At 41.8% G+C, this 27,774-nt stretch overlaps 2 protein-coding genes across 4 annotated transcripts in view; both read right to left on the bottom strand.

The window, feature by feature from the left end:
- Positions 1-2,171: 2,171 nt before the first annotated feature.
- Positions 2,172-14,946, bottom strand: LOC103184896 (tripartite motif-containing protein 29). Its single transcript, XM_007903142.2, has 8 exons — positions 14,377-14,946; positions 12,722-12,817; positions 9,248-9,496; positions 7,509-7,668; positions 5,532-5,816; positions 4,693-4,983; positions 3,974-4,148; positions 2,172-3,441 (listed from the first exon to the last, which is right to left on the bottom strand). Exons 1-8 carry the CDS (start codon positions 14,941-14,943, stop codon positions 3,348-3,350), a joined length of 1,917 nt encoding a protein of 638 aa, XP_007901333.1. The 5' UTR covers positions 14,944-14,946; the 3' UTR covers positions 2,172-3,347.
- A 3,438-nt stretch (positions 14,947-18,384) lies between these two features.
- Positions 18,385-27,774, bottom strand: part of nup153 (nucleoporin 153) — a 51,098-nt gene continuing 41,708 nt past the window's right edge. For 2 of the 3 annotated variants that reach the window (XM_042346848.1, XM_042346849.1), the window contains exons 18-22: positions 26,688-27,578; positions 23,816-24,184; positions 22,989-23,264; positions 21,605-21,773; positions 18,385-19,489 (exon numbers count right to left, since the gene is read on the bottom strand). In XM_042346848.1, the coding sequence (XP_042202782.1) occupies positions 19,396-19,489; positions 21,605-21,773; positions 22,989-23,264; positions 23,816-24,184; positions 26,688-27,578 (1,799 nt within the window). In that variant the 3' untranslated portion in view covers positions 18,385-19,395. Of the gene's footprint in view, positions 19,490-21,604; positions 21,774-22,988; positions 23,265-23,815; positions 24,185-25,165; positions 25,239-26,687; positions 27,579-27,774 lie in introns of those variants that run through there. The other variant, XM_042346850.1, reaches the window with a different exon arrangement.

The raw sequence follows: 27,774 nt of genomic DNA, 5'->3' as shown, positions 1-27,774 counted from the left end.
AAAAATAGCTGTAATCACCTCCATCCACAAAAAACCTTCCCTGGACCCATCATCACTCTCCAGCTGTGGCCCCATCTCCAACCTCCCTCTCCTCTCCAAGGCTTAGAATGAGTTGCCGCGTCTCAACTTTGCTTTTCCTCTCACGCCATTCCCTCTATGAACCCTTCCAAACGGGATTCCATCCCCCTTCATGGATGCACTCTACACCTCACGGAGCTAATACGGAACCTCGGTGTCCTGTTCAATCCTCAACTGTCCTTCACCCCCACATCTATGCCATGACCCACTCCGCCTTTCCCCATCTCCGCAACATTGCCTGGCTCTGCCATTGTCTCTCACCCCGGCCGTCGAGACCCTCATCCAAGCATACATCACATCCAGGCTCGATTACAAAACTCCCTGCTTGTCGTCCTCCCTAACTCCTCCCTCCACAGGCTGCAGATCATCCAGAAGTCTACAGCCCGTGTCCTCTCCCGCACTAAGCTCTGCGACCCTATCACCCCCATCCTCTCCCATCAATTCCACTGACTTCCCATCACTCAGAGGATACAGTTCAAGATCTTGGTCCTCATCTTCAAAGCCTTCCACGGCCTTGCTCCCCCCTACCTCTGCGACCTCCTAAACCCCTACCAACCTGCCCCCTGCCTCCGCTCAGCAAGCTCTGGCCTGATTACATCCCCCGCCTTGCCCGCCCCACCATTGGGGGACAGGCCTTCAGTCTCTCTACCCCCACAGTCTGGAATTCCATCCCACAGTCCCTCCACCTCAACTCCCTTGCCTCCTTCAAGACCCACCTCTGCGAGCCTGCTTCAGTCAATCTCCTACCCCTCCCCTCCAGATCCCAACCACCAGTTTGGGTGTGGCTACCTACCTGCCCAGTGCCTTGGGATGACCTCCAGATATGAAAGGCTCTATTCAAATGTAATTTGTTGTTGTTTGTATTTGCATTCTGGAGATCATTTGAATCATTAATGGGAGGTCTTGCTTTTTTTCTATACTGTCACTGGATTGTGGAATGGGACTGGCCATGAGGTCTTCACAAAGTTATCAACTTCATTATGCTGACCCCCCAAAATCCCATCCACCTCCATTGTAAAAATTAAAAGCAATTCACAAACTCTACAGCTGCATTGCAGAAAACTGAATTCAAAAACATTTGTTACAGAATCAGGAGTAAATCCTCCAACTCTTAATGTTACCATCATTAGAATATGGATGCAAAATAATAAATTATTTCTGTGCTGCATTGAGTTGAAGCGTGGCCAGTGTTTAAAGGTATTTAGTTAGCAGTACTGAGAGAACAACACAACAAAATTACATCTATATAGTGCCTTTCATGTCGGGAGGACATCCCAAGGCGTTAGAAGTGCAGTTACCTGGAAGTAACTCTTCACTCTGAGTTGAACTGCTTCTCTGTTGCAATCAGGGTGGGTGTATCTTATATGCCATCAAATAACGGACTTCACACTTCCTCTCTCTCTCTATTATAATTTGGTAATTTGCATTCTAGAAAGCATTTGGGTCGTTCAAAGAATTCACAAAAACCTTGTCTTGCTTTTTCTTCATGGTGTCATTGGTTTGTGGGATGGACTACCAGCCAACAGGCCTTCACATAGTCAGCGACCACAAGATTGATTTGGTTGAAGACAGTCCTTCAGCCCATCTGATCTCATCCCTCCAGAATACCTCCCTAACATTCTCCCATCAACAACAACAAATTACATTTGTAAAGCGCCGAGTGAAGCAAATGACCAATGTCTTGTTTATCAGTGCTGTTGGTTTTAAGGGGGAAGAGGACAGAACCTGAGGAAAGTGACTGGTTGACTGTGTCGGCCAGCAGGGAGGAGAGGAGGGGGAGGTGGTGGGCTTCATCTGGGAGATGGTGGTTGAGAGGGAGGTGGGAGTAATCAGGGCAAAGGAGTGTAGGGACTGGGGAGTGGTAGGGGCCGTGTTTTCACCTCGAAAATGGTCTTGGAGTAAAAAGCAGTTTTGGCCTGTGAGAGGGAGAGGCAGGAGTTGTGGAGATGCTCGGCCACAGCTGGCAATGGATTGTGAGGTAATAAACTTGGCTTTAATATTAAATTGTTCTCCTTATTAACCAAAGTCACTATAGTCCATTTAAACAAATGTAAATATATATAGGTAAAACAGTAACACTCACAAAAGTTGTATTAATTGGGACCATAACATTTAATATGATTTATGCAAAGCATGAGTTATGGCAAACTTACATAAGTCGTATCATATATGACTTAAGTAAAGCTATGTACAAGTCAGATTTATATGACTTACACCTAACAGATACACAAGTACTGTCCTGGCTGATGACATTAAGGCAAGGTTTCTGTACCATGTTTAACTCATGCATATTAGACTTATGGTAGCCCATTCTTCCATATATAGTACTGCACAGTACTGTGACTCATGTGGAGAAAACGTACTGTACAATGAATGGCACAACTAAACAGCTTTCAAAACAGAACTGTTTTAAGAGAATATAAACTTAATTTGCATTTAGTTGGGGTATCTGCACTGGCTGAATCCATGACTGGTCAAGACCTTGTCTTCTGTACTTGTTGACTGTTATGGACTGCAATTGCAGTCCTTTGGCATCGCAGCCATTAAGTGAGCATTCAGTGATGGGTCAGGACTTAGGTTCCTGCGATTCAAGACCGGTGAGTGCGCACGTGGTGACGGGTCCCCTTCGTTCTCCACGTGATCAGATGACGGTCTTTCCTCTCTCAGCCCTCCCTCCCCCCTGCAGACGTGCACAATGACGTCGATGTTACTGCCCTGGGAGGGAGGGTGCGCAGTGCGTTGGGGTGCAGGTGTGCGGTTTTCTCTTTGAGGAAGGTTCGGTAAACAAGTTTTGAGTTGGCAGCCGATAAATGCTGTGGCGGTGTTACGAGTTATACGGTGGTCAATACAACTGGTGCATATAAATTTAAGTGGATTTAATAAGAAATTGAACAGGGTTTGGCATGTGCATGACTTCAGTAAAACCACGATTTATACAGATCAGACTGTTTTACTGTACTTTGTACAACACTGTTTTGGTCCAAACAAGAGTGGATCACAAAAGCAAATATTCAAACTTTAAAGAGTCCCCGTTTTTTATCTGAAAGGACGCTGAGTGGATTTGGGCAACGTTAAATAATGAGATATAGATAATACAATCAGCTATAACAAAAAATTCATGTTCACAGATTTTTGTCCAAGAATAGTAGATTGAGTGAAAATAATAGTATATTTACATAAAAGTTTGTAATAAGCAATAAAAAAAACAGAATTTTAAAAAGCACATGTTCTATGAAATGAAGACAATTCATTTCAAAAACATTTAGCTCCTATTTCTTACGTCTAATAACAGTCTTTATCCTCCGGCCAGCGACAGTTGAATGCTCGCCAGATGATGCTGAGAAAAGATTGGTGCCAACAGCCCTGGAAAAGGAACATATGTTACATTTAACTTATGTGCAAGCAAAATGCTGTTGACATACTGACGTTTAACTTCTTGCACTGTAAATCCCCAGTGTCCCATAGAATGTGGGTCTGTTTGGTGAACACTTGAGGCTTGGTCCTCGCTATTTACTTATTGAAATTTCACAGGTCGAGTTCATTGCATGTGAGTGCAACACCAGCCAGTACAGGAAAGCCAAAATGAGTGACTTGCAGGTCATCAGGTCACTACCATCGCTGCTTACACACCATACATGTGCAGCCAGAGACACCAAGTGACCTGATAAACCAGATGTTTGACATTTGCTTCCCTGCCAATTGGCATTTTGTGTCCAAGTGCTAACTTCTTGTTTCCTGATGTGTAGCTTTCTCGCCAACCTCTGCACAATGAAGGCTTCTTTCCCCTTCAGAAATTGGAGTCTCCTGTGTCTACGGGCACCCACCAATCAACACCATTGCAAGTAGCATTCAGTCGCACTAGAAAGCATCTTCACACCGTACATGACTGTCTTACCCAGGAGAAAATGCAGGGGCTTGGTTCAGTGGAAAATTTCCAGTGGGACCCAGCTGCTGTGGTGCTCCTGTTGAACTTGATCCAACATTAAATTTAAATACATTGTTCGATGAATTGGTGGCATTGATGTTAAAACTATTACCAATACCACTCGTCCCAAACTGGAAGCTGTTACCTGCAAATCAAGCACATGCATTAGAAAGTCTCTGAACAGGCCACATGCAATAAGCTTGGCTGGCAGTACTGAGAAAGTCAAACAACCGGCTACATTGAAAAAGATCTTGTAGCCTAAAAAAATCACAGTCTCTACACTTTACATAGTATATTCTGTGAAGCACTTTGAGACATCCTCCCTATGTGAAATGTATTATTATTATTATAGTGCTTCAGCACGATACCCGCATAAAAGGACGCTATATAAATGCAAGTTGTGGTTGCTGATTATTATTATTATCATTATTATTATTAATAGAAAGCAGCTATTCGGTTAAACTTAAAATATCACTTTTCTATATAAAAATACACTTCTGTGTAACATTTTATATATTACACTGAAGTAATTTCAGCTCACTTTGATCTAAAATAATAAAGGGGCAATGAACATGGCAACATTGTGAGCTGGAGGTAACATGTTCCCTTGTGCCTAATTATGCAGTAAACCCAAGAGGAAAGAATGAACAAAGAGAGGTAGAACACTGGTGGTTGGCACATATACTCACTTGAGTATGTTGGACATATTGACTGTATTGAGGTAGAAGATGAAGTGAAACCAATTGAGCGCAGCTGGTTCACAAATGGCGATGGTTGGCTACTGGTTGACTGTGAACTAAAGGTAGATGGTGGACAGTCAGTCAAGAATGAATATGTAGGTGCAGTAGATGAACCAAAGGCAGCAGGTGGCTGGTTAGTACTTTGTCCAAACGTAGGGGCCTGACTGGTACCAAATGCTGGCGGATTTGCTGCAGCCAAAGAATTGGATCCCAACCCAAAGGCAGAGCTTGAGGAAGAACCTGTGAAGCAGAACATACAATACATTTCGCTGAATGAGCAAACGTCTGTATATAATTCACATTATCTATACATAGCAATATTATACATTTTCAACTTCTTTACTTAAACAGTCATCAGAAACCATCTCATTCAGACATTTGGATAATCTTTCATCTGGTCTGAAAGCACTGACATCCAGTTAAGTCAATAAACAAGATGTATGTGGGACAGACCTCTAGCCATAGCTACTACAGGAATTCCTTATGATTCGTTACTCTAACCGGAAAGGATTCAGTGACGAGTTATTCGGATCTGCAAGTTAGGCATATGCATAAAAAATAAATAAATGCAGCCAGGATATTGACAGCAAATTCCAACACTGGTACAACCTGCAGCATGATGAATTAATGGTAGTGACAAATTAAGCCAAGGTCAAGTTATCAATAGTTTACTGTAATGTTTTTACTGCTGCTCTACATAGCTCAAAATGCTTGCTCAGCAATCCAGAAAGTACATTAATTTACAAATAACCTGCAAGGTATCCTTTGACACATTGAGTATTCTTTACCTGTTGAATTAGATGTCGTAGCTGGAGCTCGAAATGCAAACACAGATGATGTAGTGTTGCTGTTGCTGGGTGTAGAGTCAAATGAGAAGGGTGCAGTCGATTCTGAGTCATTTCGAACTCTGAAACTGATTGCAGTGGTATTGGTCTGTACTGGAGCTGCCAGCAGTGATGTGTTTGATGCGGATGCAGAACTGCCAAATATGCTGGAGGGTTTGGAACCCCCAGTGTTTGTGGCAGTGGATGAGGAGGAACTGAACTTGAAGGTTGGCTTCACAACTCCTTGTTCTTGAGGATAAAGGGAAAAGTAAGGGTAAAATCCAATCCATGGCTATCCTGTACCTAGCAATACACTGCTTAGACCCGAATAATCCCATTGTGAGAATCTCTTGCCCCACTACCCTATCCTGGGATTGGGAGAAGAGACAGTCTCTGTCACCAGGCCCAAACAACCATAAATCCAGAGTAGTATGAATTTGTTACAGGATATTGGAGTCCTGTAGCTCAGTGGTTAGATCACTCACAAGCGAAAGCCCTGGGTTGTATTCCTGGCAGGGCGAATTGTTGGGCAAGTTTCCTTACTCCATACGTCTCTGTTTACCTAACAGTAAGTAGGAACCTGGCTCTTAGCCGATTAGCGGATCGCTTTTCCGGGAATAATAATCCCTCAAGAAAAAACAATAATAATAATTTGGTCACTCAATTCACGACTGTTTGTGGGACACTGTTGTGCGGAATTGGCTGAGACAAGACAAAGGCACTATTGGACTCAGTGAAACGAATCTCAGTTCTGTAGATTGGCTGCACTGCCCTAACTGTCTGCAACCACAGTCGGGAATCCATCACATGCAGAAACCCATTAAGAGTATCCTAACCAAGCTGAGAATTCATTGCATTCCACCCACACATGGAAATTCCAGAGATAGATTGACATGTTGATATCATTCCAACAATTCCAACAATATATCATAGGACAGATGTAGGGTTAAGCACACATCATTCACTGTACTTAACCCAACACAAAAGTTGCCCTTTAAGAAGGCCCTCAATATGGAGAAAAGTCGAATTATATAGTGCTCTTCCCAGCGTCTGGCATGAAGGGCGCTATATAAAATTCAACTTGTTGTTGTTGTTGAACTCTTGAATGATTTCTGAAGTTAGTTGAACACATGCCTCTTCACGAGCGAGACCAGGATATTCTGCTTCATGGTGGAATTCTGAACAGCAGTTTCAGAACTGGGGTTACGTCAGAGAGAGAGAATAGCCTTTTATTTTAAAATGAGTTCTCACACAATACCTCTTCACTCTTCCTGTATCCTCACACAGTGCCAGCCAGCTCTCCTCTCTCCCAAAGTGCTTTCACAGTGCTCTCTCCTAATCTCTCCCTCCCAAAGTTTCTCTCACACAAAACATAGCCGCACGTATTTCATATGTTGTTTCATTTATTTCATGTTTGACTTTTTTTTAATCTTGTTGATTTAGTCACCCAATCTCCCAATTTAAATCTCCCAATTTAAAACCACCCTTATTTCCCAATTTAAAACTACTCTCCTGTCATCCTCTAGAATGCAAATTCACAGAACAAAATAGAATCTCCAAATCGCTCACCTAGATCTTATTGCTGAGAGGATGAGGTCTTGTCCGGATTAAACCTAGATTCAGGGGTGAAGAGGCAGAGTGCCAACCCACAGACAATATTAGGAAGCTTTCTATTGAAGGACAGCATCACCCCAGCTCCGTCAAACAGCAATGTCATGCCAGCAATAGTCATTATATAACTGAAGGAAAACCTGTACAATCTTGTTTCAAAAATCCTCAAAGCCATAGCAATAAAATACAATGAAACATGAGGTACCTCTTAGATTGTTAAACTGCTTTGTTCTAATAGTACAATAAGGTTCAGCCAATTGAATAAAAGTTCTTATGAAAAACACAATATAAAATGCCGCATTAAACATAAAATGTTTTTTTTTATTTAACCTTGTATCCTCTTCTTGATGACAGAAAGCTTCAGTTTTCCTTCAATATGGTTGGATAGTTTTGTCACGACATTCTCTGCAGCAGCAAGTTTGACAAACAGAGCAAACGTTGAGTTGGGCAGATCAATTTCCCTTCCTTGGACTTTTAAAGTCTTGAATTCCTAGTTTGGTAAGAGAAAGGAAAATCATCAAACCTGGTTGCTATTATAAGTGACTGTTGAGTTCAAAATTAGGTTAATAATCGAGTTAACTGCTCTCTTGATATCTAAGTTGAAAGATTTGGCCAGAAAAGACCAGTTTATTCTGTTTGCCAGAATCTTATATTTGGATCCGTGAAGGGAGCCACGAAAGTTTAATCTACACCAGCAATGGTCCTTAAATAAAATTAGATAAGCAGCCAATCAATTTGAATTTGGGGATAAATTTTGGATTAGGAGGAGAATATAAACCTCAACAGACCTTATGAAATAAATGAAACATTTTTACAGATGTTCTTTATATTTTTTTTAGGTTGGTCAAATATTTCTAAACATCTTCTGACAATACCTTCCCCCACCCTACTAAATTGTTACATTGTGCCACAATTTCCCTTTGAAAGTATTTTGAAATTATAATTTCCAGAGTCTGTGATTATAATAATAATTCTTGCATTTGATATAGCACCTTATCACATTGCTGAGATGTCTCAAAGACCTTCACAGAATATATTGTAACATGGATTGAGTGTACACTTTGTGGGCGAAACATGGCAGCAGTGTCCCACAAACAGTTGTGGTTTGAATGATCAATTTTTTGGGGGAGGAATTATTACCCTTGGAAATCGATCCGCTATTCAACTAACAATGGGGTTCCTATGTTCTACTAGGTTAACAGAGCCGTGTGGAGTAAGGAAACTTGCCTACGGTTTCGTCCCACCCAAGAATCGAACCTGTCATCTCTCGCACTAACCACTACGCTACAGAACGCCACAAATTTGATCCTTGGGATACAACAAGCTGCTCAGTCTGACAATAGAGAGTTAAGGTATGTTTAGCAATAATGCAACGGAATTAATATTCCATTCCCAAGGTATGAGCATGGAAAAGAACCTGAAATATTGCAGTAATATTCTGAAAAAGATGACATTTTCAGAACATCTCGGGCAAAAGCTTAAAATGACTTCTAATAACAACCTTATTCTTAAAACAGACGAGGCAAAGTTGGTTAAATTTTAACCAAAGCCCAGAGTTCACTTGGTCTTCAAGCTGAAAACAACATGAGCAAAATATTTGTAAAGACTTAAAGGTGAGTGGATAATCTTGGGAAATAGGAAATTCAAATTGAATTCAGGTTCTGAAGTTAATAATAATTATTATTAATTTTGTAAGAAAGCAATTTGTACCATGATCAGAAAGCAATTTTTATTGCGGTCAAAAGATAATTTATATCACATCGGTACTTCATTTCCAGTATAACATAATTAGTTAAAAAGGAATCATGATAGAATTCCAATTGACCCACATGAACTTTGCTCCAGAAGTTGATTGTGTCAAATTATTAATAAATCCCATTAAGAAATACCACAAATTAGACCTGATAAGTACACTGTATTATGTTCCAATATCATCAGTACAAATATAAGGAGTAAAGAAACATGCAGGTGTTATTTTTAAGAATTGTGCAGCTGCAATTCTTTTACAACAACAACATCATGCACTTATGTAGCACCCTCCATGCAGGGTAGAGTCTCTGAGCGCTTACGTTTTTAAGTTTTACTTGTAAAAGTTCAGACGTGTCACTGCTGTTCAACGATGTTTGTAGCTGAAGTTGATCATTTTTCACCTCAGTACATTTCTCTCTCAGTTGCTTCTCGATGCTATTCTCTTGCTCCAGTGCCTCTTTCTCCTGAATCTCCACAAGCTCAATCAATTCCGTGCGTGTGTTTTCAATGGTTTTGATTAAGTCGGTTAACTTGCTTGCGATGCTAGCTTTTACTCTTTGTGAAGAACTCTGATCAAGTACAGAAAATACAATTAAAATAAATGCAATGTATATTATCTAATTTATTGTCAACAATAAGAATACAAGAATACATGGAATGAGTAAAGCTCATTTGATCCATCAAGCCACAGATCATACCAGCCTAGGTCGTCTTCTCTTCGACCGTGCCTTTGGTCTCCCTCCCACCTCTCTGCCTTCCCTCACCCCTATACCACCCCTCCCCCATGCTCGGCCCAACACCTGACTTTGGGACGTCCTCACGATGTGAAAGACGCTCTATAAATGTAATTTTGTTGCTGTTGTTGTTGTCTCTGCACCATTCATTCTCTTTACCTAAGGGAAACCTCTACCTAATCATCAAAGGTAATCAAACAAAACACCCATTCTCATCTCTTCACTGCTCAAACTCCACAGTTTTCCTCCCTGGGCCTGAGAACGCCAGTATCTGTGTCCATTCATATTTGTTCACTTCAGTTGGGACTTAGCCTCATAATCTGTAGTTCTGGGCTGAGTGTGTAAATCACGATTGCCAACCTTTATGGTCGGCCAATAAAATCAATTTTTATGATTGAATATTTCTTGATTATTAGATGATCTAGACAAGGACATTGAATGTAACGTATCTAAATTCACGGATGACACTAAAGTAGGTGGGAGAGTAAGCTCTGAGGATGATGCAAAAAGATTGCAACGGGATATAGATAGGCTTGGGGAGTGGGCGAGTAGGTGGCAGATGGAATTTAATGTGGGGAAGTGTGAAGTTATTCACCTAGGTAGAAAAAATAGAAAAACAGATTATTTTCTAGAGGGGGAGAGATTAGATAGTGTTAGTGTTCATAGGGATTTGGGTGTCCTTGTACACCAGTCTCAAAGAGTTAGTTTGCAGGTGCAGCAAGCAACTAAGAAGGCGAACGGCATGTTAGCGTTCATTGCAAAAGGTTTAGAGTACAAGAGTAGGGAAGTGTTGCTGCAACTGTATAGGGCCTTGGTGAGACCGCACCTGGAGTATTGTGTGCGGTTTTGAGCTCCTTATTTCAAAAAGGATATACTTGCCCTAGAGGGGGTGCAGCGTAGATTCACCAGGTTAGTTCCTGGGAGGAGGGAACTGACCTATGAGGATAGGCTGAATAAACTAGGGCTATATTCTCTAGAGTACAGAAGGATTAGGGGGGATCTTATTGAAACATATACGATTCTTAAAGGGCTGATAAAGTAGACACTGAAGGTCTGTTTCCCCTGGTAGGAGAATCTATAACCAGGGGTCACAGTCTTAAAATTAAGAGTCAACCTTTTAGAACAGAGTTGAGGAAACATTTATGGAATTCACTACCCCAGAAGGCTGTAGATGCTCAGTCCTTGAACATCTTCAAGGCTGAGACTGATAGATTTTTTAAAAATAGAGGAATTAGGGGATATGAGGATAGGGCAGGTAATTAGAGTTAGGTCAGAAGATCAGCCATGATCTTATCGAATGGTGGGGCAGGCTCGAGGGGCCGAATGGCCTACTCCTGCTCTTAATTCTTATGTTCTTATTAATTATTTTTATTATTAAAAATGCAAGGATTATTATCAATTAAAATATATTCAATCAAGAAAAAACTGAAATCACACTACCGATCCAATAAGGACGTACCTAGACTTGTGCAAATGTTTGTGGGAGGGGGGAAGGGGACGCTTCTTGATGGCCCCAAGGCCCACTTCCGGCCCACAGGCCACAGGTTGGCCACCACTAGTCTAAACCAACATCAGTATCATCAACAACAACTTACAATTATATAGCGACCTTCACATAGAGTAATATCTTGGAGTGTTTTACAGGGATGGGGTTGGAGATGGGGGAAGGGGAGGAAGCCATAAGGACACTCACAGACGTAGAAGTTGAGGCAGGACTTAAAGAGGGAGCAAAACAGAGTGGTTGAGAGTGGGGGTTCCAGAGGTTTAGGGTGTAAGAACTAAAGGCTACTGATGCCTGCATGGAGAGCACATGCAGCAAGCACCAAGCATGAGGTGGCTAAGCAGAGGGGTAGGTTAGGGGAAGATCAGAGAAGTCAGGAGGTGCAGTTTGGGGGGCGTGGTTAAAGACCTTGAAATCAATCCGTTGGGAGCCAAGGGAAGATTGGGGTATGCAGAGTTTGGTTCAGGTGAGAATGCTGGAGGCAGAGTTTTGGATGAGATGCAGCTGGTGAATAGAATAGCTAGGAAACTCCATTGAGGAGTGCATTGCCTGTGATGAAAGCATGAGTATTTAAGTGGCATTGGCTGTGAGATAGGGGTGGAGGCTGGTGGTTGTGGTGCAGACCGACATGGTGAAGGGTTTAGCAGAGCAAGAATAAGCAATAACCTGTTGTCATATATGCCAGCCAATATTTGAAAGATCTGAATAATGTCCCTTCCCATCTTTTCTTCAGCGATGTCTTCCCATGTAACCTTCTCCCTACAATTTGGAAAACCTCACATTTACTATTGACCATATGCCCCATGTATAATTTGATAGCATCTCCAGATAACTGTACAGGTACAGTGGAAGCCTCTTAGGCCGGACGTTAGTTAACCCAGGATGCCAGATAAACCAGATAAAATGCCTGGCCCCGATTCAGTTGTAGAGTTGAAGTTGAGGACATCCTCTGGGGGATGGGGGGGGGAATTGGGGCTGGGCGAGCGTGGGTGTGATGGTGTCATAGAGCCTGGTGCGGGAAAGGAAACAAGCTGCAGAGTTCTGGATGATCTGCAACTTGTGAAGAGTTGTCCCCAGACAAGCAGGAGTGAGCATGGTTAAGACTAGATGTAATGAACGCGTGGATGAGGGTCTCGGCAGCCTGAGGGGAGAGGCAGTGGCAGAGCCGGGTGATTTTGAGGAGGTGGGAGAAGGCAGAGAGAGTCATGACGTAAATGTGGGGTAGAAAGGATAGTTGAGGGTCGAACAAGACCCCAAGGTTAGCTTAGTAAGGTGGAGTGTGCAACCATGGATGGTGATGCTGTCAGTGCCTGAGGTGAGGAGGCGCTGACAGGAGCCAATCAGGAGAGCCTCAGTCTTGTTGACTTTCAACTGGAGAAAGTTGGCTCTCATCCAGGACTTGATGTCTGACAGACATTCTGTCAGGACAGCAGTGGTCATGGAGTCAAGGGTGGAGGCAGAGAGCAGAATTGGGTGAAACCCGCATACATCAGGCCCATGTCCGTGGATGATGTCATTCGCAACACATATTTATGTGTTTCTCACCATCAGAAACTTACTATGATAAACTCCACGTTTTGCTGGCAATTTCCGATCTGAGCTTCAGTCACTTCAATCTGTTTTTCTGAGGCAGATTCTTTGGCAAGAAATTCATTCTATAAATAAAGATGATTTTTCATTGTACATTATTTCCTGAATGTTTGGGAGGGAGAGAGAGAGAAAGAGCGAGAGAGCAGAGAGAGTGTGTGTGAGAGAGAGGCAAGAGACAGAGGAGAGAGAGTGATTGAGGGAGAGAGAGAAAAAGTCTGGGGACAATTGGTAGCTCAGTGGTTAGAGCACTCGCCTTGCAAGCGAGAGACCTGAGTTCAATTCCAGGCGAAACCTTGGGCAAGTTTCCTTACTCCACACTCCTAATAATAATCCCTCCAAAACAAAAAAAAATTGGTCATTTTCAATCTACGACTGTTTGTGGGACATTGCTGTGCGCAATTGGCTGCCACGTTCGCCCACAAATATACAGTCAATTCACTTTACAGTGTGTTCTGTGAAGCGCTTTGGGATGTCCTCCCGACGTGAAAAGCGCTATATCAAATGCAAGGATTATTATTATTAAAAGAGCATGAGGGAGAAAGTAAGACAAAGAAATAAAGACAGTGAGAGGGAGCAGAGAGAGAGAGCAAGCGAGAGAGAGAAATGAAGCGAGAGCAGCAGTTTGTGGTTCAGACAACTTCCTCTTTCCCCAGTGAGAAACTCCTCTAAATCCTTCATTTTTGCCCACCACCCTCCACCTCTGCAACCTCCTGACCTGGCCGTTCCCTTTGCCCAGCAAACAGCAGCTTTCTTCATGCCACCCCACCCCATCTGTCCCACCATTGCCATTTTGCGCCCGCTCTCTGGAGCTCCATCCTACGACTCGTTTATCCCCTTCTCTCCTTCAAGCACCTAATTCTTTTTTCCATGCTTACAGTGATCTTTTCCCCTCCCCATCCCACCTCTCTCGATTCCCACCGCTGGTAGCGTCAAGTGCTTTCAGACATCACAGCTGACATGAAGAAGGTGCTGTGTAAATATTATATTTCTGGAAGGGAAATACCAAAATATTGCTTATACGGCCCGCAGGCGTTTCTCAGATAAGGAATCCAGCCCATGACAGCCAAAAGGTTGGACCACCCTGATCTAGACAAATTGGCCATTTACTTTTATGGCTGTTTGTGGTACTCTCCTGAATGCAAATTGCCTGCTGTGTTTTTCCTCAAATACAGTCAGTACTTGACAGCAATGCTCTGTGAAGTACTTTGAGATGTTTTGACGTTATAGGTGCTAAATCAAATGTAAATATTATTATTATTACACTATTACACAAATTACAAAATTAAATTGTGTTTCCATTACAATTTATTTTGCCGAACGTCTATCTCCTTGACAAGTTGCTGGGAAAGTTGGTCTCATTTAAAAAGCAGCTTGATGCTGTGATGTGGGGGGAGGGGCAGTAACAGTATTCTTTATCCAAACAGATTTTTAGATCATTATATAATAGATAATTTTTTGGGGAGGACAAGTTTGCAGGGCTATGGGGAGAGAGCGGGGGTGAAGGATTGATTTGGATAGCTCTTTTCAAAGAGGTGGCACAGACACGATGGGCCAAATGGCCTCCTTCTGTGCTGTATAATTCTATGATCTTGAAATCTTTTGACAACTGCACAAAAACATTTACCTTTATTTCAGGAATTACTTCCTCCACAGGAACAGCTTCATGGGCTCCGTGATCCATTATTCCACAGGTCCTGCAGCCGCACATGTTATGTGTTTTGCAGAAGAACACCAGAGGTGCCTTGTGTGTTGTGCATTCCTTTCTGTTCATATAGTCCACCGGATCAGTCAGGCGGTGGTCTCCAAATGCAGCGTTTTCTTGATGAGGAGCAAGGTGCCTTTCACAGAATGAGGCTGTGCATTGCTGGCAGGACTTGACGGCATTCACTTTGCAATCAGTGCAGAAATCACAGGTCACATCCCCTGCACTGACTAAAGAACTCGCGTGTGTCTTGAAATCTTTCACCACTTCACACAAAATGGTGTTTTCACTAAGAGGAGTCTTTGGAGAAAAGCTTTGACGACACTGGGAACAGTTGTAACTAAAGCAACCTTGTTGATCCTCGCACTTTTTTATACATCCCATGCAGCAACTGTGGCCACAAGGAATCAAAACCAGATTCTTACACAATTTCAGACATTTCACACAATTGAGACTTTCCCCTGAAACGACTGCTTCCGATGTTGCCATTTCCCTGTGAATTTAAGTTTCATTTGACGTGAACCGAAAGTAAAAGCCAACATCTGGCAAATTGATCTGCTGTTTCTCGTATTTAATTTCCAAAAAAATAAGAGGGTAGGGTGGATTTTTGGTGTCTGTTCTTTCTTCTTTCAATTTCTGGTGGTAAGGGAGTGAAAGAGGTAGGTGGCAACATACAATATTATTCTGTTTAAAATATTGTTAAATGTTAATGCACCTATTTGGGCGTTGCTGACAATGTCATTTATTGACAGTGTCACCATTAAATTTGGACTTTTCATTTATCTTCTCTCCGTTTCCCAGAAACGACACCAGCTGACTTTTCAGTATATTAAACATCATAATAATCGTTGCATTTGACACCTTGGATTGATATCGCGCTCTTCAAGCGGGGCAGAGTCTTGGAGCGTTTACCTGTGGCAGAGCCTGACGCTGAGCTGGGGGAGGGGGGTGCGTGGGGAGGAGGTGACCGTAAGCACTGTCGAAGAGGAAGGTCATTCGTGACCTAAAAGAGGGTGGGGGACAACATGAAGGGATTGAGGGAGAGTTCCAAAGCTTCGAGGCGTAGTGGCTGAAAGAGCGGTCGCCGATGGCGGAGCGGAGGGGCTGAGGACCGAGCCGGCCAGAGCCAGCCTAGAGGAGGCAGCAGGTCGGAGAAAGCAGGTTGGAAAGGTAGAGAACCACCAGGGAATGGAGGGATTTGAACATGAATGAGAGGATCTTGAAATTGATCCTTTATGTGATAGGGAGCTAGTGGAGCCTGGTGAGGACGGAGTTCAGTGTTGGCGAGTGTACGGGGGGGGGGGGGAAAGAGTTCTGAATCAGTTGTAGTTTGTGCGTAGTGGAGCTGAGGAAACCGGCCTAGGCGGACATTGGAATAGTCGAGATGGAAAGTGAGGAAGGCATAGACCAGGGTTTTGCGTGTTGGGTGTGAGGTATGGTCATAGGTGGGCAGTGTAACAGAGGTGGAGGAAATCAGTCCTGGTCAGGGACCGAATGTAGGGAAGAAAAGTTAGGGATCGAACCTGACGCCTCAGTTACTTATAGGTTCAGTAAGTCTTAGGGAAAGGCCAGGGAGGTCAGAGCCACAGGGAGAAGACATTGGAGTGTGGATTCCATCTTGTCGATAACAAGTTTATGTTGGGAGGATTTGAAGACAAATGCTACAGCCAATTTTCGCATGTAATTTTTTTGGTTGGGGTGGGGTAAAAGATTTGACCCCAATAAACAATAAAATAATCCTTAAATTTTGTACACCATCTTTCTTATTAGGACGTCCCTTCATAGGATATACTGGAAAGTATTGTGACTGTGTTTTGTGCGGGGAACACAGCAGTTAAGACAACTGCACAAATAGGGATCATATTACCGCCTCTTGATCATCACATCCAGCATATTCATTGGGTGACCTACATGTGATATATACCTGTACCATCACAATGGGACAATAGTTTCATTTTACCTTAAGGGAAATATGTGAAGGGTTAAGACAGAGTAGGTGTAGGCATTTCTTTCGGGGCTTGTGTTATATAGGGAAGATCATGAGTTTAAAAGCCATGCGATAAGCATAAATCATAAATCAGGCCAAGAACTTTGAACGTGATTGGTCATTTGAGATTGAATAGGCAGCACTTTGAGGGGTAACTTTTCTTAGCAATAGGATGAACACAAGGCAATTTACAAGGAAAAATGCTTTAGGAGAAGGCACACCAAAGCTTGAGACAGTAGGAGGCAGACTATCAGGATACAGATCTTTAAATCTGGCAAAGCTGGAGATATAGCACGCGTGGCAGGGATAAACTTGACATCAGTCCTCATGGTTGAAATTAATGGAATTATGGGAGGAACGTCTTTCGAAGGCTGTCATGATTAGAGGGAACACGAAAACAAAGATTAGTCTTTCTGTTTAGGAGAACTAACAACTGAATCATCAGCGCAGAGGAATGATAGGAAGAGGATTCAGAGAAATTTAGAGGACACCGGCACGAGGCAGATGGAATAATTGGTGGTGGTAGAGAAGGACGATAGACGTGAGGACAATACGTGTGTGTGTGTGTATATATATATATATATATAAATATGGTGCATTTCTCATAAAACAAATCTCTTGGAACAAATTGCAGAATGAAATTATTTAGAAATTAAGTGAATGGCATTAAATAGTAAACACAACAGCTACAGTAATTTGCACCAGCAGCACCCACTAAATTACAATTAGTTGCGTTGCAAATTAAATTGAATGAAGTATGAATTTGGATTATGAAAACTGGGAGAACCAGGAGGAACGAAATCTGTGCGTCATTGAAATAGTAATAGTGGGGATTCCTCCACATTTATCTGAATCACAAGGCAGAGGGGTAATAGTAATCCTTACATTTTATATAGCGCCTTTTCACATCTTCGAGACATCTCAAAGCACTTCACAGAACATACTGTACAGTGTCTGTATATTTTGTGGGTTAAGGCCCAAATGAGATCAGACAACTGTACAGAACAGAATTTATACTTGAAATTTACCATTTCTAAAAATATCTTCAGGTGTGGGAACTGAAGAGATGTTTTTTCTTCCTTGGGTGAAGTTGGAGAATATAGAGTAGGAGAAATGGCAGAGTTGACTTCAAGTAGGATGCCTTTTGAGCCTGAAATTATGATCCACTAAAAAGGTCAAGAGTTTGAATGGTATCAAAAACTTTTTTGTGACTAGCAGCATATCTTCACTTTAGAAGGTCTGAAAACAAGCTGCCAGATACACACAAAATACTTTGCCACCATTCAAGACAATTTTCTTTTTGTGCATCATACTAATCTGATTGATTGGATGAATGTCCGTCCCAGTGTCCTAGCCACCCCCCTATCCACCCATAAATTAATTTCATGGATGTGCACAAATATGCTGCCATCTTCATGTAAAAAATAAAGTCACTACACTTCACAGTAAATCCTGTGAAGCACTTTGAGATACCTAGTATTGTTGGCAAGACCACCTCATCATCTCAGACAAGAACTTCATGGATTACTGTAAAGTGCCATAAGACACTGATGTTACAGGAGATGTAAAATGCAAGTTGTGCACGCATACCTTTTGTTCTCTCAAATAGAGAGATGACCAGGTGAATTTCTCCCTCTCATGTAACTGCAGAAGTTAAGGAGCAATCTTAGAAATGAAGCCATAGTACTCACTCATTCCTTTCAGAGGCAATGTCACTTGCCGACTGTAACTTAAAATGAGCAGAGTACAAGTTATCCACATAGTATAAAATGTGGAAACAGGTATCTGATTTCAAGTGTAACTGAAGGTCATGTTTCTTTTGCTATGCTGTTCAAAATAGTCAACTAAAATTAGCCAAGACAAAAAAATGCACCATTTACTTAATAAACACCAGCAAAAGTACTGAATTTCCACGATACAGAAGCTATATTCACAGAACAAAATGTCTTTTTACTATTTCGTAATTTTTATTGATGGCGTTTATCCCATGGTTTTGTTAATCATACAGTAATAAACATGGCTTTAATATTAAATTGTTCTCCTTATTATCCAAAGTCACCACAGTCCATTTAAACAAATATAAAAATATATAGTTAATACTTTGTACAACACTGTTTTGGTCCAAACAAAAGTGGATCACAAAAGCCAATACTCAAACTTTAAAGAGTCCCCAATTTTATCAGAAAGGATGCTAAATGGATTTAGGCAACTTTGAATAATGAGATTTACATAATAAAATCTTCTAATCGACAATACTGAACAAAAAACATACTGCTATAACAAAAAATTCAAGTTCACAGATTTTTGTATTTTTGTCCAAGAATGGTAGATTGAGTGAAAATCATAGTATATTTACATAATAGTTTGTAATAAGATGAAATAAGCAATTCAAAAAAAAAAGCATAACAGAATTTAAAAAAGCACATGTTCTATGAAATGAAGACAATTCATTAAAAGTCCTCAGAGTATGATTCTTCAATCAGTCCGCAGTCAGAAAACATCAGTGCACAACAGGCCATCCATTCAACATCTACACATTCACATACTTCACACACACGATGATGAAAACCTTTGCAGAATCTTCAGTCCCTATTCTCACCAATGCTCTTCAGTCTGTACAAAATTTTTCAGTACAATTAGGTGGGTTATGAACAATATCTAGTGGTGCAGATGAAGAGGTATCAATGTACAAAGCCATTCACTTTGTGGTTTGTAGCCAGACCATGCCAAGTCCTTAACTAATGACACTGCTGGGTTCTCACCAAAAAAAAATCTACGGTTCACCCATCACCAGGCAACTAAAAGCAGCAACCATTAAATGCAAGTTCAGATGGTCCTAGGCAGATTTGACAAAAGCCTAGAAAGAGGTACAACTCAGCTATTAATGTAGGGCACCAGCTTTTTATAGAAAATACATTTTCAATAATTAGCTTTGCGTTTAAGAACTGTAGCTACTATTTCTTGCGTCTAACAGCAGTCTTTATCTTCCGTCCAGCGACAGTTGAACGTCCGCCAGATGATGCAGAGAAAGGATTGGTGCCAACAGCCCTGTCCAAGAGAGAAAAAGAACACGTTACAATTAACTTATGTGCAAGCAAAATGCTGTTAACATACTGACGTTTAACTTCTTGTACTGTAAAACTCCAGTGTCTCATAAGAATGTGGGTCCGTTTGTTGAACACTTGAGGCTTGGTCCTCGCTATTTACTTATTGAAATTTCACAGGTCGAGTTCATTGCATGTGAGTGCAACACCAGCCAGTACAGGAAAGCCAAAATGGGTGACTCGCAGGTCATCAGGTCACTACCATCACTGCTTACACACCATACATGTGCAGCCAGAGACACCGAGTGACTGATAAACCAGACAGACATTGACCATTTGCTTCCCTGCCAATTGGCTTTTTGTGTCCATGGGCTAACCAGTGCTCCATACTGCAAAGTAATTTGATGGGCAAATGCAGCTTCCAAGTTGCACATAGCAATGTCCCACAGACAGCCAAACATTTCGAGATAAAGCACTGACTGAAGTTTCTTAACAGTGTATTCCTGTCATAGAGGTTTTTTAAAAGCACAAATTCAATCATATTTGCAGATGATTGAGAATAAGAGTTTTCTGCTCATTGAGTGTTGAGAACATGACATGGTGTCAGAAGTGGGATTTTGAAATATTTGCACTAGCCTCAAATGTGAAGAAATTGCCAAATACAGCAGTCAGCTATTTTCATAAATACGGCAGGAGAAGAAGCAAGGATTACTTTGCAACTACGGAGAAATGTGGACAGGGCGTTAGATACGATCGTAGAAGTCATGTGGGAAAGATGTTGTGGACATAACAATGTCACAGTAGATAAACAAATTTGGAACAAGGAAGCAAGGGCTACGCAAATATTTCATCAATACTGTGCGGTATTAGAATTACTAAATAAACAATGTAATTATGGAGCTTTAAGAGAAGAGATGATCAGGGATCAAATTGTAATAGAATTGAAAGATAAAGAAATCCGCAGCTAGCTCTTGAAAGAGGAAACTTTAACGTTGCAAAAAGTTCTACAAATAATTGGTATAGAAAAAATGCCCAAGCCGTTAAAATTGATTGAAAAAAAGAGATGGAAATTGATGAATTACTTACTGAAATTTCACAGGTCGAGTTCATTGCATGCATGTGAAACACCAGCCAGTACAGGAAAGCCAAAATGGGTGACTTGCAGGTCATCAGGTCACTACCATCACTGCTTACACACCATACATGTGTAGCCAGAGACACCAAGTGACCTGATAAACCAGACGTCGACCATTTGCTTCCCTGCCAATTGGCTTTTTGTGTCCATGGCCTCATCAGTGCTCCATACTGCAAAGTGATTTGGTGGGCAAATGCAACTTCCAAGATGCACATAGCAATGTCGCACAAACAGCCAAACATTTCGAAATAAAGCACTGACTGAAGTTTCTTATGAAAGTGTATTCCTTTCATAGAGGTTTTTTTTAAAAGCACAAATTCAGTCACATTTGCAGATGCATCATATTCACTGTATTTGCCTGCTGTTGGCCTGTTCACTTCCCAAGCCCCATCTGGCCTTTACACCAAAATGGCAAACTTCTGGGTCATCAGGTTGCATTGATGTCACTTTCTGTATGCTGCACCTGCGCAAAGCAGAAAGTGATGCTGGAGACAACCGTATGATTCAGAATTTGCCTTCTATTTTAGCTTGGGAACAGATTGTGGCACTGGCAGCGAGCTGGATGGCATGCATGGGTTGGGATTTTATGGTTCCAAACCACTGCATGAGAGATTGAGGAAGCCTGCCTGCCTTTACACCTGATTTCTTTGTAGTTCCAATTTTAAAGACAAATACCACCCGAGCCCTTACAAAATGCCTGCTCTGCAAAAAGGAAAAGGAAACTCCGCAAATCAATTTTGCTTTATTGTCAACTAGCTGGTTACTGGTTAGAAGTACAAAGGGGAGCTCTTGATTGTGCGGCTGAACTGTAACTTGTTGCTTCCTGATGCGTAGCTTCCTCGCCAACCTCTGTATAATGACAGGCTTCTTTCCCCTTCAGAAATTGGAGTCTCCTGTGTCTACGGGCACCCACCAATCAACACCATTGCAAGTAGCATTCAGTTGCACTAGAAAGCATCTTCACACCGTACATGACTGTCTTACCCAGGAGAAAATGCAGGGGCTTGGTTGAATGGAAAGTTTCCAGTGGGAACCAGCTGCTGTGGTGCTCCTGTTGAACTTGATCCAAATTTAAATACCTCATTCGATGAATTGGTGGCATTGAAGGTAAAACTGGCACCAGTACCACTGTTCCCAAACTGGAAGCTGTTACCTGCAAATCAAACACATACATTAGAAAGTCTTTGAACAAGCCACATGCTAAGCTTGGTTGCCAGTACTGAGAAAGTCAGACAACCGCTGCATTGAAAAAGATCTTGCTTGTAGCCTTAAAAAAAATCAGTCGTTACACTCCATACAATATATGCTGTGAAACATTTTGAGACAGCCTCCTGATTTGAAAGTGGTTGTAAAACTTGCATTTATATAGCACTCTTGATGTGATCTGTGCCCTTTAATTGTGGCAGGGCCTGATATTGAGTCAGGGAAGATGACTGGAAGCACAGTCAACAACAACAAGAACAAGATTCCATTTATTGAGCGCCTTTCACGTCGGGAGGACGTCCCAAGGCGCTGTACAGTTGGGTTCAGGACCCGAGCAGGGGGGAAATGGTCAGGGTGAGGGGAGAGAAGGGAGGGAGCGAGGAGGGGGTAGAGAGTCGAGAGGGGAACTGAAGGCACGGTCAAAGAGAAAGGTCTTGAGACCGGCCTTGAAGGAGGAAAGGGAGGAGGCGGCGAAGGCACTGGGGGATGGAGTTCCAGAGCCTCGGGGCTGAGAGGCTGAAGGCCCGGCCACCGATGGTAGGGCGGTTGGGGCGGGTGATGTGGAGCAGACCGGAGCCAGAGGAACGGAGAGTACGGGCGGGTAGGTAGGGGGATAGTAGGTCGGAGAGGTAGGAGGGAGCAAGGCCGTGAATGGCCTTGTAGGTGAGGGTGAGGATCTTGAATTCGATCCTCTGGGGGATGGGGAGCCAGTGGAGGCGAGCGAGGGTGGGAGTGATGTGGTCGCGAAGCCTGGTGCGGGACAGTACACGAGCTGCAGAGTTCTGAATGACCTGCAGCTTGTGGAGGGAGGTGGCGGGAAGGCCGGCGAGGAGAGAATTCCCATAGCCGAAGAGGAAGGTCTTCAGGCGTATATAAATGTTTGTATAGAATCAATTATTTATTTAAACTTAAGATTTAATTTTTTCTATATAAAAGTACACTTCTGTGTATAACATTTTCCACACTATTCTCTTTTCGCAGGGGTGTTTTGTAACACTGAAATTATTTCTGCTCACTTTTACCTAAAATAATAAAGGAGCAATGAACGTTGTAACATTTTAAAGCTAGAAATAAAATTTCCTTTTACTCTAATTATGTAGTAAACCCAAGGGAAAAAAAATGCACAAACACAGGTAGAACATTGGTGGATATTACATATACTCACTTGAGGTAGTAGATGAAGTGGAACCAAATGAGGGCGGCTGGTTGGATAACTGTCCTCCAAACAGCGATGGTTGGCTACTGGTCGACTGTGAACTAAAGGCGGATGGTGGACAGCCAGTTAAGAATGGAAATGTAGGCGCAGTAGATGAACCAAAGGCAGCAGGTGGCTGGTTAGTACTTTGTCCAAACGCAGGGGCCTGACTGGTACCAAATGCTGGCGGATTTGCTGTAACCAAAGAATTGGATCCCAACCCAAAGGCAGAGCTTGAGGAGGAACCTGTGAAGCAGAACATACAATATATTTTGCTGAATGAACAAACGTCTGCAGATAATCCACTTTATCTAAACATTGCAATATTATACATTTTCAACTTCTTTACTTCTTTAAACAGCCAGCAGAAACCATCTCATTCAGACATTTGGATAATCTTTCGTCTGGTCTGAAAGTACTGACATCCAGTTAAGTCAATAAACAAGATGTATGTGGGACAGACCTCTAGCCATAGCTACTACAGGAATTCCTTATGATTCGTTACTCTAACCGGAAAGGATTCAGTGACGAGTTATTCAGAGTGGCGAGTTAGGCATATGCATAAATACATAAATAAATGCAGCCAGGATAGACAGATAATTCCAACACTGGTACAACCTGCAACATGATGAATTAATGGTAGTGACAAATTAAGCCAAGGTCAAGTTATCAATAGTTTACTGTAATGTTTTTACTGCTGCTCTACATAGCTCAAAATGCTTGCTCAGCAATCCAGAAAGTACATTAATTTAAAAATAACCTGCAAGGTATCCTTTGACACATTGAGTATTCTTTACCTGTTGAATTAGATGTTGTAGCTGGAGCTCGAAATGCAAACACAGATGATGTAGTGTTGCTGTTGCTGGGTGTGGAGCCAAATGAGAAGGGTGCAGGTGGGGCTCCTATACTCGATGTGGTGGGTGTGGGTTTGACCTCCTGTGAGCCAAATAAAAATGGCTTAGGTGCAGGAACAGTTGATTCTGAGCCACTTCCAACACTGGTACTACCAGCAGTGGTGTTGGTCTGTCTAAACAAAAACGGTGTGGTTGATGCGGATGCAGAACTTCCAAATATACTGGAAGGTTTGGAAACCCCAGGGTTTGTCGCAGTGGATGAGGAAGAAGTGTTGCCGAACAGGTTGAAGGTTGGCTTCACAGCTCCTTGTTCTGGAGGATAAAGGGAAAAGTCAGGGTAAAATCCAATCCATGGCTATCCTGTACCTAGCAATACACTGCTTAAGACTGAAAAAATCCCATTCTGCACACATTTTTGGGGAAAATCTCTCCCCCCCCCACCCTTTCCTGGGAATGGGAGAAGAGAGTCTCTGTCACCAGGCACAAACAACCATAAATTCAGAGTAGCATGAATTTGTTAATATGTTGTATATATTGTATCTAGGCAGACTTACATCAGGAGATTTACAAAACATTCAAAACAAATAATCCTTACATTTGACATAGAGCCTTTCACATCAGGAGGACATCTCAAAATATACCATAAAGTCGAGCGGCTGTGGGCTTTGTGGGCACACATGGCAGCCAACTTGGCACAGCAATGTCCCATATGAAGTTCTGAAGTGCTCGGAGATGCTATATAATGTGAAGGGCGCTATATAAATGCAAGTTGCTGTTACCGATAAAATGAATGACCAATTTTATCTGGAAAGTAAGTAAATGAAAATCCACGAACAAGAGATGAAACCTTAATTTTACATATATACATGCATGCACACTAAATGTTGAAACATTAAGCCCTAGGTCAGAAATAACGTGGCCCCTTGATGGTAGCTGTATGGTCAAAATTTGGTTGAAAATTCTTCTCCAGGACCAAAGGTGCAAATGATAACCATTTCTAATTAGACATTTAATGTTGCTACTAGTTGTGTCAACATAATTCACACCAATGAATGGAAGAACTGGGTAGAGACAAGACAAAGGCACGATTGAACTCCCAAGTATTGTCAGTGAAACAAATCTGAGTTCTGTAGATTGGCTGCACTGCCCTAACTGTCTGTAACCACTGTATTGTCTGCTCTAGTAAAATGGATGTACACAGGGCTCCACCAGTGAGCCCATTTAAAACAGGACTTAAAGGGCACAGGACAGATGTAGGGTTAAGCACACATCATTCACTGTACTTACCCCTACACAAAAGTTGCCCTTTAAGAAGGCCCTCAATAAGGAGGAAAGTTGATTGAACTCTTGCAAAATGTTACGTGCACTATAAAAGGAAAGAAAAAAAGCACAAGAGGAATGATAAAGTGACAGAAAAAGAATGGAAAGGTTGTAAATAAAATGGAAGGGAATTTGAATGATTTCTGAAGTTTGAATCGAACAGATGCCACTTCACGAGTGAGACGAGGAAAGCTCTTCAGTGAACTGGAGCTGGACTAGGACAGTCTGTTTCATGGGGGAATTCTGAATAGCAGTTTCAGAATTAGGGTTACGTCAGAGAGAATAGCCTTGTACTTTAAAATGAACTGCCACATAATACCTCTTCACTCTTCCTGTATCCTCACACAGTGCCAGTCAGCTCTCTCCTCTGTCTTATCACAGTGATCTCTCCAAATCTCCTTACACAGTGATTATTCCTTCTTTCTCTGTAATTTTTCTCACACAGCACCAATCCTCATCTCTCCCCAACTCTTCTCAGAATGCAGACTCCCTTTTCCCTCAATCATTTTTGATTCCTCACTAAGTCCAGGTGAAATGCTCATTACCATCAGATCAATTTCTACTCCTGCTTGAGTCACTGGCTTGTGACCCCCCTCCAATCTTTTGATCCCAATACTTTAAAAGAAATCCCACCACAAGTTCAAAAACAAGTGCAAAATTTGATTCTCAGTGCAAAAATCCTGTGGATTTGATAACATTTTATAATTTAAACAAAATTGCCATTGAGCAGACATGGACATTCAGCAGAAAAAATATCTGTAACTATAACAGCTATACATAAAAAGTATCAGGTACTTAAATGTGTCTTGATGGTTGATTAAACTGGAATAACAAGACTTCAACGTATTTTCTTGCTAATACCCCAGTAAAACTCCAAAAAATATTTAGTCACTTGACATATTTATTGGTCAGATGAATCTTCTGAGTAATTCTAATGCAGGTGTTGGTATTAAACTGGCACCTGAAGTAGAGTTAAACTGCCTGGTTTGTAGTGTGCACTCTTTGAAAACAAAGTGCAGCTCTGCCTATTTGCATTGTACACATACAGAGCCCTGTCCAAGGGGTCCGAAGGACAGCAAAGTGATTAGTATTAGTCAAGAAAAGCTGGTAGGGTGGAAGGTGAACAATGTCCATATCTTAAATTGAAACACCGGCTATGATAAGTCCATTCAGTGGAACTACTGCTTTCCTTAAACTGGACTTTAAAATCTGATCATATATAAAATATACACACACATACATATACACACACACACATATATACACACACACACACTATATATACATATAGATATACAAAATATATACACAAAACATATATACATGTATGTATAGTCATCTTTTAGATTACTGAACCATTATACTGATGACTTGAGGAACCATTAGTGGTTGTGTTCTGCATGTTAACAGCATGTCCAGATTGAGAAAAGGTCATCATTCCCGAGAACCCATCTGCTGGACAATATCAGAGCAGACCAGTCTAATCTTTTCTTACCTGATGCATTTACTGCCGGCCCAAATAAAAATCCTTGTGAGACAGATTCTGCTGGTTCGCTTTTCTCAGCTAAGTTGAAAGTGAATCCAGACTTAGTTTCTTGTTTAGAAGAATCAAACATAGGCGCCAATTTAACTTCTTTGGTTTTCTCCGGGGTTTTAAAAGAAACATCAGACTGAGATCCTGCTTCTTCAACCTGTTTTCTTTTACCAAACATAAATGGTGCAGAGGTCAGAGAGTCTTTCTTTTCAGCTGCTTTTCTAAATAGAAAAGGTGAAGCCGCTACAGAGTCCTTATTCATCGGGTTTCCAAAGCCAAACTCACTCACTGCCGTTGCTTCTTTTTTCTCCTCTTGCTTGCCAAGCACAAACTGAGATTCCTTTTTGTCCTCTGAGCCAAATGTATAGCCACCTTTAACTCCTTTGTCCTCCGATTTTGCTGATGTTCCACTGGAACCAAACTTAAAGCCCCCAAACACAACTTCATTGGTTTCATCTTTCTTATCTTGTTGATTGGCTTCTGCTGCACCAAATTTAGTGACTGTTGAAGCTTGGTTGCCAGTAGTGACAGAAAAGCCAAACTTAAACCCACTGCTAGAGGTTTGAGTATTATCCTTTTTGCTTTCCTCCAGAGGTTGTTCTTTTGAAACATTCCCAAATTTGATACCCCCTGCAGCCTCAAACTTAATTCCTCCAGAGACATCTGAAGATGAACTAGCATCTGACGCACCAAATTTAAAACCACTCTGATTTCCCAATTTAAAACCGCCCTTATCTCCAAACTTCAATCCTCCAGTGATCTTGTTGGTTTGTGAAGGGTCTGTTGCCGAGGACTGTATGCCAAATTTGAAGGGCGAAGAAGAAACTGATGACAGTGCAGAAAAGGCAGACCCTGTAAAATACAAATGAAAAATGCAACTTCTGTCAGATTATATATACACGATTCCCACACAAGCCAGGCAAGATGACCGTAATTAAAATGTCAACAACCTCTAAACTGATCTGACATATGATGATGTATAATATGCAATGCTGCATTAACATGGTGCCCTTCATACAGGTGAATAATGTGACGGAGCTGGAGTAAA

The sequence above is a fragment of the Callorhinchus milii genome, unplaced genomic scaffold (assembly GCF_018977255.1).
Source record: "Callorhinchus milii isolate IMCB2004 unplaced genomic scaffold, IMCB_Cmil_1.0 Scaffold2, whole genome shotgun sequence".
Lineage (NCBI taxonomy): Eukaryota > Metazoa > Chordata > Chondrichthyes > Chimaeriformes > Callorhinchidae > Callorhinchus > Callorhinchus milii.
The sequence above is the reverse complement of the archived record's forward strand: the minus strand, read 5'-3'. Positions and strand labels throughout refer to the sequence as shown.